General features: G+C 39.5%; 2 protein-coding genes across 8 annotated transcripts in view; both read left to right on the top strand.

Annotated features, from left to right (window-relative positions):
- Window positions 1-4,654: 4,654 nt before the first annotated feature.
- On the top strand, window positions 4,655-14,669 carry st6galnac2 (ST6 (alpha-N-acetyl-neuraminyl-2,3-beta-galactosyl-1,3)-N-acetylgalactosaminide alpha-2,6-sialyltransferase 2). The gene is made up of 10 exons (XM_034295129.1): window positions 4,655-4,659; window positions 5,571-5,585; window positions 10,441-10,516; window positions 11,047-11,218; window positions 11,315-11,477; window positions 11,629-11,767; window positions 11,883-11,986; window positions 12,343-12,426; window positions 12,520-12,619; window positions 12,974-14,669. The coding sequence occupies exons 1-10, from the start codon at window positions 4,655-4,657 to the stop codon at window positions 13,154-13,156; spliced, it is 1,041 nt and encodes a 346-aa protein (XP_034151020.1). The 3' UTR covers window positions 13,157-14,669.
- An 820-nt stretch (window positions 14,670-15,489) lies between these two features.
- Window positions 15,490-16,361, top strand: part of LOC105012910 (caskin-2) — a 71,650-nt gene continuing 70,778 nt past the window's right edge. For 2 of the 7 annotated variants that reach the window (XM_034295244.1, XM_034295245.1), the window contains exon 1: window positions 15,491-15,874. The gene's annotated coding sequence lies outside the window, so the exon portion shown is untranslated. Of the gene's footprint in view, window positions 15,875-16,361 lie in introns of all 7 variants that reach the window. The other 5 variants (XM_034295248.1, XM_034295247.1, XM_034295250.1 and 2 more) reach the window with 3 other exon arrangements.

Below are 16,361 nucleotides of genomic sequence, written 5' to 3'. Positions count from 1 at the left end.
TGACAGGCCCATCGTCTCTGGAATGATCTTTTAATACCCAATCATGTTACTGACCTGTTGCCAATTGGCCTAATAAGTTGTGTGATATTCCACCAGGTTTAGTTTTTTCGCATTACACAATGTTTCCAGTATTTTGTTGCCTCTGTCCCAACTTAAAAACTTATTGCTGGCATCAAACTCAGTGTGACCATGTATTTTACATCTTTTTTTAAACAGAGTTGTAGTACATTTACAAAACAACAAGAATATATAATACATGACATTTTATGTAGGTCTGGTCATGGATTCATTGATGATAAAATGTCTCTGGAGGCCCACAATAATCATTGCGCCACCCATCAATGTAGTGTTCTACAGGCCATAGAAGGGGTATGACCTCAAGTGTTATGAGCTCTTTCATAGGACAGCCTGTAAATGTCCTGTGTGTGAATGATGGCAGTAATAAACTGTGAAGCACCTGTCTGGCCGAGGATATTTATGATGCGTCATAGCTGGATCAGAAAGAATGATGTGTCAATCAGACGTCAACAGTGCTCCTGACAGTTTATTTTATCTGACTGGTTCAACCTACCCACCGCAGTTTTTTTGCTACGTGCTTCCTTCACTTGTTCCAAAACACCGCCAGTCGTGTGTCCACCTGTTAGGTTCTTGGAAGGCTTACTGCCCTCTAGGGCATGTTATAAATTGGCCCTTGGCTTTGGCAGTGAGCTGCCCTGTAGGAGCAGAGCCCCTTTGCTTAATTTATTTTCTTTAATAAACAGTAAAACTTACAATGTGACGTTTTCTTTCTGAACTGGGTTTTATTTAATATTAAATCGCACATTGTGACCATTGTGTTTGTCAGTGTGTCATATAGACCCAGACAAGAGATTGTCTGCATTTGTTTCAGGTTACAGAAGCAGTCTGTGGACGTCTTTCATCTGCTGATGCAGAACCAATAGGCACTAGGGGAGGTGACAGAGAGAAACATGGTTGAGCACCTAAAAACTCTACCTTCTGCAGTCTGGGAGAATGGAGAATACACCAGAGGTGTACAGTACTAACTGTCAGTCAGTCCCATACATACCACAACAAGATGAGTTTTATTACTGTCTGTTACTCATCAATGTACTCCATTAAAGACAATATGTTATAAACGACCCTTAGTTGAAGACTGACTCCGATTGTAATAAAATCTGAAAATCTCATTTCAAGGCATTTTTGCTAGAATCACTTGCCAGCATAAACTGGCTTGATTCCCTTGTCATTACTTTTACAATTTTTGTTAACATCCATCTTTAAACTAACACAGGGTGAGTATTAGTTTGCTGTCAGACATAATGGAGACAACTAGGGACACATAATCTGTGGAAAGGTTTTAGTTGAAGACTCACAAAAATTAAGCTAGGATATGCATGAAATACATTTTGGGATGCAGATGAGCGTATTCATTCTGATCTGTGCTACATTCCTCAGGTCTGGACAGACATCACCTTGACATCAGCTGTTGGTCTCTCAGTGTGCTCCTGGCCTTTGGCTATTTATCCAGTCACTAGGAGCTGAATGGTGAAATCTTTCACTGAAGACCAATACAAATTCAGAGTCAACACCTCTGCAACATTTAACTAATCCTGGGAAATTTTAACTAATCCATTTATCTAAATCTATTTTGAAGATGTATATATTTTTGTAACCTTAGACATTAGTTTATCCTTTAAAATGTTTGGAATTTCAATTAATAATGGGTTTAATAAAGATTGGACATATCTTGCAGCTGGAATCGTCAGGTATCGTCTTGATCTGCAACACAGCCAGGAGGACTTTGGACAGTGGCAGCAACGAGTCTTTAGAGCCTGGTACTTGGGAGATGTGGGCTAAGTCCTCATGTCCTCCTAAGTTTGAACGGAGCAAGAGACAAGAAAATGTAGGGAGTGCATCCAGTGGAGAACTGACCCTAATCCCCCTGGCACATAAATATAGCAGCGTACAACTTTGGGGGTGAGACGGGGATCTAGTTACACTGTGGCCCTATACGGGGGAGGCCCCGGACAGGGCCCAACAGGCAGAAAATCAATCCAACCACATTGCCAATCATCAACCAAAGGGACACCCACCAACCACCCTGAATGAGGGCTGAGTATTGCCAGCAGAGTTCACCTCAAATGCACGGTGGGCGCAATGGAGAGACAACAAAAAGCCAGTGACTCTGCCCCCGAATGGCATTGGAGGGAGGGCATCCCAGTAGTGGCAAAGACGGCAAGGGTGGTCAGTATCAAGCCTTTCTGTTTACCTGCACACCCCTGGGCCAGACTGCACTTAATCATAGACCGTGCTGAACAGATTAGTCTTCAGTAGACACTTGAAAGTTTGCACTGAGTCTCTATTTCTAACCTTAATTGGCAGATCGTTCCACAGTAGTGGAGCTCTATGAGAGAAAACCCTGAATCAAGCTGTTTGCTTCGAAATTCTAAGTACAATTAGAAGCCCAGGGTCGAAGGTAACGCCAAGGTTTCTTACAGTTTTTTGGGATACGACCATATAACCGCCGAAGTTCAATTCATTGAACCAACCACAGACCTGTGGTTTACTGTTCATTTACAAAGTACGAAAACATGCCCAAGGCACATACTCTTTCCAAAGCCTGACAAATTAAGTAACATCATGAATCATTACAATGATTTTCATACAGCACACGGTATGTTCTCATAACTCCAAATAAAAGGCCTTGATAAAGTGACAGTGACCCAACATTTTTAGAAAGTTAATGAAGTAAGAAAATTGAGGGTTATGAATTTAAAAAAGGAAATAGGGTACTGAGGATGAAAGGTTTTTCGACCAGTTGGCCTGTTAAAGTTATCCGCACCTTTAGTCTAGTTTAAGACAAACTGATATTTCATTTCATTTTTTTTTACATATGGCTGGGGTTAAATGTAAAATATCTGTCATTGGTCAACTGAACAGCAAAGACTTCTATGAATATGTTATATATCATTAATTAATTCATAGCAATGTATAGCATACTGTGCTACATTGCTGAGATTAGATTTTTACATTTCATGGGATTTTGCAATAAATTGAAAATTGTACTTCATTAATGATTCAAGGGAATCAACCAAAATTCAATTTTAAAATTATTGGCACATTTATTTTAAGTATTTTGTGCATCTTCCCCTTGCAGGTTTGTTTTTGGACATTTTATCCTTGATGAATACGTTTAAGCTATGGAGGAAGCCGGTCTGATCTAAATTAACTACCAAAAATCCATCCAGTCCTTGGTTGTTGTCAGTCTTTAGGGTTTTTATAATTTCTATAAGACGATTTTACACTTTTAGGAAGACAAAATCCTCTTTCAGGAAGACAAAATCCTCTTGATTCAGGGAGGGGATACTCTCAATGCAGGCATGTTTACAGGATTAGTATCTGCTTTAGATATTTATATAAGAATTTATAAAACGGTCAGAATCTATTATTAATGTCCTTGGGAGAAACACCTACAGTACATTTACTGCACAACGCCACCTGTACCAAAGACTAGAGCATTAAGATAGATATGTTAGATGTGTCTCAATATTCGTAAATATATCTAGGAAATCCGTGCGTATATTCATCACAACTCACAAATAAAAATAGGATTTGTAAATGTGAAAAAAATATTTTGTAAATAAAAACATTATCGGTAAATATGTAAACATGTTTCACAAATATAAATACAATTTGTGAATACGTAAAACCATATTTCACAAATAAAACACAAATCTGTAAAACATTTACATTTGTTGCTTAACATTTACAAGTGTTGACTTAGATTTAGAAATCTTATGTTTATTTACGGATCAGAATTTTACATTTACACATTATTGAGACACATTTTCCTTCGGTCGACAAGTTCTCGTGTGCGTGGTTTCAGTCAGAGGGCTCGCTTGGTGGGACTTATGGAATATCCGGACTGGAGCCTGGTAGATTGGAGTCTGTGGGTAGCTAGGATACGTTTTTCCTGAAATGTGAGTATAACGTTTATTTGTGTAACAATATTTGACTGCATCCCCAATGGGTAATACAACCCCGAGCGTGTTTTCGACTTCAGGCAACTAACTTAAGCACAGTTATTTCTGCCTACATCTGGTTGGCTAGCTAGCCATATAGTAGGCTACTGTAGCTTAAAGTAATGAAGGTATCTAACCCGAAGACGCAACTGACTTGTTGACTTGCACAGCGGCATTTGATTCATTCTGTATGAGTGTTGCACATCTAGGTTGTGTTTGTGGTCATACAATTGTGCACATAAGTTTGTATACCCCACACTTTTTTTCTCTTGCTTTTAGTTCAGTCTGACGTTGTCCCTTGGTTTTTGTCAAGTCCACTTTTTACTTATTTTTAACGTCCTATTACTGTGTTTTAATCTTTTGGTTTTATTTGATTTCTCTTAACTTCTTATTGTATTACTTTGTTACATAATTTTGATAAAGTTACATAATTTTAGTTGTCTTAATTGTTTTTCATTTTAGTCTTGCGTGTCTCTATGTATTATATGTACTATTGTAGTAAATTATGTATTGTTGCCTTTTTATGTATTATGCGGAGGGTCGTATCTTCTGCTTACAGAACTGTCAACTTATCAGGGAGAACCGCACTGCTGATGTTACTGTGCGTCTGAGTCTCCGTAACCAGGACAACGATGACGTTCAGAGTCACACAACTCGCCTGTCATTCTGGTTAAATACTTATCCGCAATGTTTCATGAAACTCTTTTGGTTTTATTATTTTTTGTGTCAATCCAGGCTTAAAGTATGGTGTGCACGAAACAAATCGCGTCCCATATTGATTCTGTCAGGGACAGCGCATTTTATTTTTCAGTACAGGACGATACCGTATTATACGGGAAGGGTGGCAACCCTAGGTTAGATACCTTCATTACTTTAGTTAAGCTACAGTAGCCTACTATATGGCTAGCTAGCCAACCAGATGTAGGCAGAAATAACTGTGCATAAGTTAGTTGCCTGAAGTCGAAAACACGCTCGGGGTTGTATTACCCATTGGGGATGCAGTCAAATATTGTTACACAAATAAACGTTATACTCACATTTCAGGAAAAACGTATCCTAGCTACCCACAGACTCCAATCTACCAGGCTCCAGTCCGGATATTCCATAAGTCCCACCAAGCGAGCCCTCTGACTGAAACCACGCACACGAGAACTTGTCGACCGAAGGAAAATGTGTCTCAATAATGTGTAAATATAAAATTCTGATCCGTAAATAAACATAAGATTTCTAAATCTAAGTCAACACTTGTAAATGTTAAGCAACAAATGTAAATGTTTTACAGATTTGTGTTTTATTTGTGAAATATGGTTTTACGTATTTACCGATAATGTTTTTATTTACAAAATATTTTATTCACATTTACAAATCCTATTTTTATTTGTGAGTTGTGGTGAATATACGCACGGATTTCGTAGATATATTTACGAATATTGAGACACATCTAACTCCATAGACTCTTCTCCAATAAAACTATCCGAATCATGCCTGTAGATGATTTTATGTCTATGTTACGTATGAGTCGTGTCATATCCAACTGTGTACGTGCAGACAGACAAATCAAAGGTAAGCACTCTATATAAAAGTATATTTTTTTCTTATTTTAATTGGTTATAGTATTGGACGAATTGACTTAAAGTATACTTACACTATTATCTTGATTCAACCTCCACAGAGGAACAACACAAGGTTGTGCACAGTCACCAAATACACTATAAAAAATGTCTCTACACAGTCAACATATGCTGTCTATGTTACTAACACTCAGTGCAGTATCCCAGCTACACTGAGCTTGAGCAATGAACTTGGTACCTTCTCTGGCTGCAAAATAAACTGCAATATATGTATAATTTCTTACAATTTAAGGCAACACTTTTCCTCCTTATAGACAAACTTACCACAAACTTATATAAAACGAAGAAAAATTTAAAAAGAGTTCCAACTGCTTCGGTGCTTACCCCTAATTAATGTGCTATTTTGGCCGCGCGCTCCCAAACACCTTCAACATGAGGAAGTATTTTTGTCAGGAAAAAAAAAAACTGGAAGAAAACACAATAACCTTTACTCGGCGGGACAGATAATTTTCCAACCCAAGAAAGAGCAGTATTTTTATTGCTCCAGTTAGCCTACAAATCACGTGAATTATTACTGCTAAGGACCTTGTTCGCCAGTTCGTCTTTTTGCTGGGAATTTGAGCATGGAAATTTACCGGGATATTTAAACACCTCATACTTTAGTAGATATCTTCAGGTAGAATTTTGAGAAATATGTCGATTTATACGTGGAAGCGTGTTTTTCTTCTGGCTTTATGTGTTTGTGTGACAATAACCATGATTATTTATGGACAACACCACCTGAACTTGCATGACAGACTTGCAAAGAGGTAAATAGTATGCGATTTCCTAAATTGTGTTTAGACTGAAATACGTTTATTGAATTTAATCTAGGACACTTAGGGTACTCTATTGAGGAATCATTGACAACACCTCTCTATCGAATTACTGTACTTTTTAAATTTAAACCACGGCCAAACCGAGCCATTGTGAAAGTTAACTAAATGAAAAGATTGTTGGTGGTTTTGTTTGTGTTCTCATTGCATTCTAATTGGACTGTGCGCTTGTGGCGCTTACATAATTGGTTTCTGTGTTCTGTCAAAAGTTTAAATAACTTTTTGTGCAAAAGGATTGAACTGAGTCATTGAAGTGCAATGGATCCCGCACAAGTTAGTGCAAATTCACTTGGCTTTATCTGGGGTGCATCTCGGACAGGGTTGCCTTGAAGGCCAGGCACCTGCGAGCTAAATTTTGGCTGTTGACAAGGAGATGCGCCAGCGCAGGTTTTCAAATTCTGGGGCGCTTCCCAGAGATTGGAAAACAGTCTTGTACGTTTTTTAAATGTTTTATAGCAGGTCAAACTGTGAAGCTCACTCAGTCAACGGCATTGCTTCACTGAATTTGCAACTGGCTGTACACAATCTTTGCTAGATAAAGTGGAACCTGTCTAGTTTGCCTATTAGAATGATCGCTCAACACATTTCATGTTATATATCTGTTAAATTGTGTCTCTAGCAATTCAAGATATATAACAGGAGGCAGGCATGTAATGGCCACTATTTAATATACACAGCGTTGCCATTGATATCATAGTCTTTGTCTATTGGGGATAAAACATGGCACTTTTTATAAGGTTTTTGTGGGATGTTCATTTTTGTTGATCTTAACTTGTTAGTGTATTCTGTCATTTCTGTAATAAGTGTAGTATCCTATCAAGGTATGTTTTGAATCTGGAGAAATGACCTGGAAATTCACCTTGTTGGTATTGGGAAAGCATTTAATCCAAATATTTGTTTTGTGAGACAGCGAGAGTGCGAACCACTACAACCTTGACATACAAAGTCTGTCAACTTGTGGGAATTTACATTTTAGTCCAGTGGATGTTGCGTGCAGAGGCAAGCAAGAGAGCTGAGTTAGCAAGGGACAACAATGTGGAAGATCAGTTGTATGGTTAATGGTGTCATTCAATGTGCAGTTTAGATGGAAAAAAGCAAGAGTCCTAGTGGCTGTGGCAGAAAAGTGTCCCCGGGCTTCAGGAGTTCACAGCTGAAGATCTCAAGGGGTATTGGTGTTGAAAGATGTGGCACCATCCTTTTAGCTCCTGAGCATAGGATGGGGGCTTATTTAAACATGTCAGATGGTTGCCCTTAAGGGTCAAAACAAGGTTACATTTATTATTCTTTAAAGTTCCTACAGATATTTAATGACTTTTCAATCAAACACAGCTGGTTATCTATTTATCTCAAATGGGTTGGTTGCTACTAATTATTCCTTAATACTGAATACACCTTAAAAGTCCAGACAGAAGTGTTCCATATCCTGTTTCATGACCAGTTGTATATCAAGGAGTTACGTTTACAAACTAAAAAACCTGCAGTTAGATACTGTATTTTTCTGGTGTTTTGTTTAAATTTTGTTCGGTGAGCTGTTTTGGTGGATGAGCGGGGCGTTAAAATCACTGCAAGATCAGGGTTTGATTCCTGCTTGCAGATTAGCCCAGGGGTCCCACAGAGGGTGGTGTAACTGGCCAGCCCTACTCATGTTCGTGTGGTGGCTTGGGCACCTGTGAGATAAATCGAGGGAAAGGCCGGAGAAGGGGCTCCTTTAGGCACGCAATGGTTCTGGTAAGATGAGCAAGCAGCAGGATAAGAACAGAATGGCATCGGAAACCCTTTTGAGTACACCTATCTCAACACTGACCATCGTAAGGCTGCTGGTGGTTTGCTGCGATGAAGCAGGGCCTTAATCACAAACTGGATATCACAAAAGTTAGATGAAAAAGGGTTAAAAGTAAGAATAACCCAAAACAAATTATATTTTACATTTATTTAACCAGGTTAGCTACATCGAGATGAACAATCTCTTTTTCAAGAGGGACCTGGCCAAGAATAGCAGCACGCGGAATTTACAGTACATGAAATCACAACATAAACATCAATTACCATCATTCCAATTAAGATCAAGATTCAAAACATTTACAGCAACCCATTTCAATATCTATCGTATGTAATTTTGGACTTAAAATCAATCCTAGTCAGTAAACGATTTAGTCTTAATATCTTTTGTAGCTCATTCCAGTTGGAAGGCTGGAAGGCTCATTCCAACTGGAACGCTTTTCTTCCCTACTCCAGAACGTGTCCTAGGAACTGTCAACAAAACACAGTTATGAGAGCCCAAGCAATGTTACTCTTTAGTCTGTTGGACAATGTATGAACATAAATAAATTGGAAGCTTTCCAAGAATGGCCTTGTAAATAAGGCCATCTTGCACCGGCACTCATACACCTGATTCAAATGTTTCCTTACCACTTACACACTTGATTGACATAATCCTCAAGTCTTTCATTTGAATCAGGTGCGTGAGTGCTGGGAAAAAACAAAAACGTGCACCCCTTTTGGTCCCCCGGACCAGGATTAAGAAACATTGGTATACAGTATCAAACATATGTAATGAGGACTTAGAGGCATACATGTACAAGACATCACCATAATCTAATACAGGCAGAAAGCTTTTAAAGGAGAGAGTGTCTTCAATTAAATTGAAGACACTAAGATATTTGTGTACAGATGCAGACTCAATTACATTACCATGCAATGTAGTAAGAAATTGAAGCTCTATCGTTTTTTTTATTCTTTATGTTTGAAAACAACTTTTGTTTCATCAACATTTAGAAAGTTTCAGCTGATTAAATCTTTGTTGAACAATATCAAAAGCAAGCTGTAACTGGAAAAAGGGCCAGAATTTGAGAGGGTGCCGAACAATAAATCACAGTGTTGTCTGCATAGAAATGAAAGTTAGCTTGGGGTACATCTATGCCTATGTTATTTATGTAAATTGTAAAGAGTGGTCCCAGAACTGATCCCTGATGCACACCCTTTAACACATACACAGGCTTAAAGGTGAGACCTTGCACCTGCACACACTGTGATCTACTGCTATCCAAGAGTCTTTCCTTTATGATTTCATGATCCACCATATCACAAGCCTTTGATTGGTCAATGAAAGTGGTGCCTCTTGTCTACAGAGACAATAAATGGGCCATTCTTGATTTCCATTTGGTTAGTCATCTAATTTACTTTTACACGGATTGATCCCAAACTAAATGTTTAAAGTGATAAAACTAATTATGCTTGTGCTAAACAATACATTTCTCTGTTTCACAGAGGAAAGTGTGGAGGACAGCTTTTTCAGAAAGGAGATGGCTGCGAACTTAGTACTGGCAACTCTCATTTCTTCTCTAACAACTATTTTGACTAACAGGTGCCACCAGTCAGCTGTGTTGATCACATTCCTGAGTAATTATGGTGCACTGTAGCGCAATTGCTCAAAATGGCAAGTGAAAGTCAAGGTTTATACTTTCCAGTGCAATTGAAATTATGAGCACCCCACTTTTGGCCCCAAACGCTTGATTAGCACCATTCCAGCAGCGCAAATTCAGCTGAGCCAGTATCATTCAGGGCTGACAACTTAGTTTTTTTCTCCACCCCCAGCTAACACACCTATTTCTAATAATAAGCAGAATGTAGGTAGTCAAAACCAGGATTGTATAGGTCCTACAGGACGGTAACTCCCAGAAACATGGTTGGGATACCCTGGGCTAAGGTGTGTCTGACACTGAACAGATTTGGCTAATTTCCCAAAGCTGATTTAATTTAGATGAATGTTCAATAGCAGTTTTAAGACAGAACATTGAACTCTGAATTTAAGAGTTACATTTTATTGCTTGTTTTCTTTCATCTACGTTGTGGAACCACCCAGCAAAAAGAGGCTTCTCCGGGAACCTTTAGTTGAACGATTTCATTAAAATATTTTTGTTGTTGCAACATTTAGTTTGAATTTCACCCTATTGTGCATTTTCCTTCTCCCAGTCTAGGCACAGAGTTTGATGGCGTTTGGACTGGTGATGAGGAGCTATGGGACAACAACATATCAACTGATTATGAGGTAATTACACACGATAAAGTGTGATGAAACAACCAAAGCCATTATTATACAATCGAGAAAAGCAATGTGGGCAAGGAGCGTGAACAGAACTAGACCTGAAGTTGGAAAATAGCAAAAACTCACTGGCTTCCTTTGCTGTGTTAGCTGTTGATACCCAGCACAACCTAGCATTCTTGCTACAGAGGAAATTGATCACCCTGATGCAAAAGTACTTTCCTGCAATTTTGTTACTGTAGATTAAATAATATTTCAACTTCCGTTGCTGAAGATTATTCTTTGATGTAGCAAACTGGCTTGAATTAAGATCCAACATGTGTCACTTTGGGAGGGCTAATTTCTCTGAAATATCATGTACCTTTCATATATGCTGCAGTCATTTGGATACCCATGCCAGCTTTGTCCTCAATTCAAATTGTTTTTAGTTTTTTCAGTGCCCCTTACAGTATATGTTGAGTTTATGCTACTGTAATACTACAGAGATCAGGGATGTACATACAAGTACAGTACATTCTTTCTTTCTCTCTACTTAGCCGAGGGCCTTGTGCCCTTTGAAAGGAACAGTGAAGAACGATGACTTTCTCAGGCAACACTTTAACTTCAACATTTCCGTGCTGCAGTCGGCTGGGAGCTTCAGCCAATCGGAGTGGGAGCGATTGACAAAGTATATGCCCCCATATGGCTGGAAGGGCATACCTGAGGATGGTATGAGCACTCCCTTCAGGTTTGTTAGTTTCAACAATTAGTATATTGAATATTGTCTATAAACCCATTGTTCCACGTTTGTTTGTTCATGATCAGTGGTTAGATCCACTCTGGCCCTGCTCAACGATTCATCCAGTAGCCGCCTGTTTGAGCGCCGGTGGCCTGGTCAGTGTGTTCGCTGTGCCGTGGTGGGAAACGGTGGTATCCTGCGAGGCTCCAAACAAGGCAGGGCCATTGACAACCACGACTTTGTCTTCAGGTTGGCACATTTCTGTTGTGGCTTTTTGACCTCAGATGTTAGATCAAGTATATTTCAATTGTAATAATTTTCCTCAAATTCATCCCTTTTTGTTTGTAAGCAAACATTTACCATGAGGAGTAATAAACGGATGGTAAATGATTTGTTCTAGGGTAAATGGGGCGATAACTAGGCACTTTGAGGAGGACGTGGGCACAAAGACGTCTTTCTATGGGTTCACCACAAACACTATGAAGCATTCCCTGTTATTATACAGAAAAGAGGGTTTCACCAATGTCCCTCAGGGGCAGGTAAGAACTTTTTAGATAGGCTACAGTGTTAAGTCTGGTCCTTTAGCATGTGTCACAAACTCAGGGGTTGTAGTTGTGAACACTTGAAATCTTTGACTCTATTTTCAACCTACAGAGTGTCCGATACATCTTCATTCCGTCCGACCAACGTGACTATGTGATGCTGTCAGCTGCTATCCTGGGACTCAAGGTCACCTCTGGCCATGACAGGGGGGATTGGTGAGTTGGAGAGGGTCAGGGCAGGGTTCATTCATATGTTAAGCCCAGTTTAAAAAGTGTAGTACATTTGTTCATCTTTAAAAAATGCTGTGTTAATGTACTGTGATCTTGCAGTGTTGAATGGGCTAATCCACACTGTAATTTACTTTATGGCCACATGATGGTAGTGTTCTTTTTCTATTCAAGTGTCGTATTGGATGCAATTCAATTGATCCAATACTGAATTAAGAAATCACTTGATATGTATCTATAGCATGCTGTAGGTAAACTCTCTTTAGAGTGACTTTCAAAAAATGTTAAAGTCTCAATGCAAAACAATATTTTTCACCTCTAACTACATGTATCCCTTAAAATAGGCCATCTCAATACTTTGGGCTCAGGACACCTATTCAGCACTTCAAAATTCTTCATCCAGATTTCATTACATATGTGACACAAAGGTACTGGGAAACGTTGCCTGGTCAAATTGAAAGTTTGCAATATTTTTATTGGCTGCTTTTGACCAATACTGATGACCGTTATTGAATGCACAGGTTTTTGAAATCCCACCTGCTGAAGTCAAATTACAGTCACCTCTACATGCCCAGCACTGGCGCCCTGATGCTTCTGACCGCACTGCACATGTGTGACCAGGTCAGCTCACCTCACTGCCGCTTGCTTAGCCCTGGCTAATCTTGTCACTGCTTCATCAACGGAGTGTGAAATGACATAGCAACTTGGCAGTTATGGAAGTCATTTATTAGGAAACTTTGATATAGTCTGTGAATAGTCTTATTGATTGTCATTTTTAATTAACCACCTTCGCTTCTCACTCACATTTCAACCTGTTGACTTTCGCTGGCATCGATATTGTTTTTGAAGGCTAGATGCTGCTGTTGTGAAACTCCAACTGAACTAAGTGTGCAAATATTTACACAGCTCTGACTGTGGAGAATATCAGCCAGTGTGCAGGTGAAATAAAACCTTTTACCTTTTACCCTCCCACAGGTGTCTGCCTATGGTTTTATCACAAGAAACTTTGCAGACTTCTCGGACCACTACTATGATGCGGTGAAGCGGCCCCTGCGTTTCTATGTCAACCATGACTTGCATATGGAGAGCTGGTTGTGGGAGGTGCTGCATGCACGCAAAGTGATGACACTGTACAAGAGGACGATGAAGAAACGATGAAGAAACGATGAAGACCGGGAAACTTTGGAACAAGCAGAACCCCCCCCCCCCACCCCCTGTGTTGCTAGGAGAGTTGGTCCTCCAGCCATTTTTTTGTTTTGTTTTGGAATATCCTGTGTGGGCTGTCGAAAAAATAATGGTATGCTGACCTGAATGTAAAGTTGGAGTACATTTCTCCACAATATGAATATCCTGGGTTAGAGATTCTGCCTACCTCACAAATTAAAAGGAACACTTAAATATTATAATGAATAATTAATGCTTGAGGATGTGTTTTTAAAATAAATGATAGTTGTACAGTTTATAATTAAACAAGCCTGAGGGGTACACTGGCTACTTTTGAGTCAAGGATGCTGATTGGCTGAATGATGTGGAATATCTGACATTTTGAACCAGATGGTTTGGGCTGAGCAGCAGGGCAACAAACATCTTCTGAAAATGGGCTGGGACTTGGCTGTTTTGGATTCAACAGGGAACTGGCTCCACCGCTTCGACTAGGACCAAGAAAAGCCTTTGAGCTGTCCTGTGTAGAAGACAAGAGACCTAAAGTGGTAGAACGAAGAGTTTGGGTAGGGAAGCACAGTTTGAGCATAACCTGGAGGTATGAAGGGGCAGTTGTCATTGCTGCACAGTAGGACAAACAGTCAGTGGACATTTTATTAGCTGACACATCAGGTACCAGGTCACACCTGTTTATCTTCAGAACAGCTTGAATTCTCCAAGGTGGCAGAAATATTCCACAGAGATGTTGGTTCATGCCTGCTATGCTGACGTGATGGCATCACACAACTGCTGCAGATTGGACTGCAGGACTTTGGTGTTGGAATAAGCCTTCTCCATCTTATCCCAAACATTCTCTTTTAGGTTGAGGTCTGGAGACTGAGCATGGCACAAAAGTAAACCCGGATTAGTACAGGTCATTCAGCAATGGGTTTCCACTCAACCATCCAGTGTGCCCACAGGAGCTGTTTCTTTTAGTTTTTAGCTGATCATAGTGGAAACCGGTGAGATGCTGTTCTCCTGAGATGCAAATCTGCCCTCCACTGTACTGTTTTAACCTGTTTGTGGCCTGCCTGTTTTTGACCTGCCTGTTTTGTGACCTGCCTGTTAGCTTGCATGATTCTTTCCCTTCTCTTGAGCTCTCTCATTAGCTATTTTTGCCCAGAGAACTGCGTCTGGCTTGATGTTTTTTGTTTGTCACACCTACGTCTGAACCATAGAAACTTGTGTGCACAAAAAGCCAAGGACGACGGACACTTCTGAGATACTGGAACCGACACTCCTGGTACTAATTATCATACCACACCCTAGTTCAATTAGTTTAATTATTTTTGGCCATTCAAATTTTATTTGAACAGTAACTGAATGTCTTAATGGCTATTTGCCTGCTATATCAATCCTCAGCCATGTCACTTGTAACTACATGTAGGAGCAATCTATTTCATGAAAGGCGTGGTGTACATAATAAACCAACCACTGAGTGTAACTACAACAATAAACAATTATTTATTTATTTATGTATTATCTTTACAAGCAAGACTGAAAGGCCTATATTTTTTTAATGACAAAGCATTGTAAGTGGTACAGAAATGCTTTAATGAAAGGATTGATTGTATATTCATGTGAAAAGACGTCATTGAAAGGCTGATAAAACTCCCATGTTTGCCATGGAGGAAGTCCCTCCTAAAGGAGTGGCTGCTGGAGGTCCTTTGTCATTACCACCACACTCAACATTAAAGGCCCATGACTGTGTAAAGCCAAACTCAGGTGTTCCAAACGTCTGTTTGTGGGATCAGGGTCTTCTTTGATCATTTAAAGAACTCTTATCTCCTCTGTAAATGCAGGTGCAGAGACCCAGGCAGCTCACTCTCTGTCTCTCTGTGTCTCTCTGTGTCTCTCTCTCTCTCTCTCTCTCTCTCTCTCTCATATTTTCATTCTATAAAAATGTTCTGCAATGCCTATTCTCATTTAAAACAGTCGATTTGGCAGGGGTTTACAATGAGACCATTCACATATGTACCCAGCAGTCCATTTATGCGAACCTTTTGTCGGTGAGCTTTGACTTTTGTCTTTTTGTTCAGTGCTGAGCCGAGGCTAAGCCACAATAAAGACAACATGACACATGGCTGGAAGACTCAAGCTTTGATCTGATGAAAAATTACATCCATGGATCTGGGGTGTTATCATGGAAATCTTTTTCTAGCAATGGCACCTGATCAAATTGCATAGAATGAAATCCATTGGCTTGATCAATTTAATAAAAATAGTTTTCATTTGATAATTTTTTTGACTAAAAATACTCAGATAAGTAGCATTTGCGTGAGTCGGGAGGCACCGCTTGCTGCTTTTGGAAACGGAGGAGGGGAAATCGGGGACAGAGGACTGTGGGAGGGACGAACATTGGATCTGGATTAGATCTTGCGAAGCAAGTGACAATGTAGCCGAGTCTGAATTTCGTGTCGGAGTTTAGAAATATTCCATCTATTCCACAAATAAACTGTTTATGTGTTATTATGACATTGATGAAGTAACCTACGTATGTACGAGGAAATAAGGAGTAAGATTTGCTTTTCTATGGGAGACTCGATAATACTTTCATTGAGTTATTGGAAGGCTACGATTACTTTTGCTTGATTTTGGACGTTGAGTGCTTTCTGAAAACTGCCACCAATGACATGTATTCCTGCTTTCTAACATGCAACAACAACAGTGTATAAGGTAAGACATGTTATTTAGAAATGTACCATCGTGGATACAGACAGGGATGGCCCCTAACGACTGGTTCGGAAACTATTGCAAAAAAGTTCAGTCCGAAGGTCGCTAGCGTGAATGTTAGCTTTGCTAGCACGTATTTCAGTTAGCGAAACGACCGCGAGACTGAAAAATGACCGCAATCAAGTCTTGAAAGTTAAGCTACTGTGTTTTTCGATTTAGTTAGTAACAAAGTCCATTTGCTTTGCACGCTAGCACCATGTTCTGTTGTGTTTTAATAATCGATAACGTTATACTTTAAAGATAACTAGTTTACAACATTAACTAAAATTAAGTCTATATCTAATGTTGTCTATATGGGCAATATATTATCCATCAACTAAAGAATGCATCATCGGGTGTGTTTTTTTCTCCATTGGGACAAGTGAAAAAGTGTCAGCCCATCACCAGTTACAGTCCACACGCGAACCTCTCAATCACACATTCATATCCC

This window comes from Esox lucius, chromosome 11, assembly GCF_011004845.1.
Source record: "Esox lucius isolate fEsoLuc1 chromosome 11, fEsoLuc1.pri, whole genome shotgun sequence".
In the NCBI taxonomy this organism is placed as follows: Eukaryota; Metazoa; Chordata; class Actinopteri; order Esociformes; family Esocidae; genus Esox; species Esox lucius.
The sequence above is the reverse complement of the archived record's forward strand: the minus strand, read 5'-3'. Positions and strand labels throughout refer to the sequence as shown.

Coding starts and splice junctions, on each gene's coding strand:
- st6galnac2 (XM_034295129.1), top strand. Junction 10,517..11,046: donor ACATATCAACTGATTATGAG/GTAATTACACAC, acceptor CTCTCTACTTAG/CCGAGGGCCTTGTGCCCTTT. Junction 12,620..12,973: donor CACTGCACATGTGTGACCAG/GTCAGCTCACCT, acceptor ACCCTCCCACAG/GTGTCTGCCTATGGTTTTAT.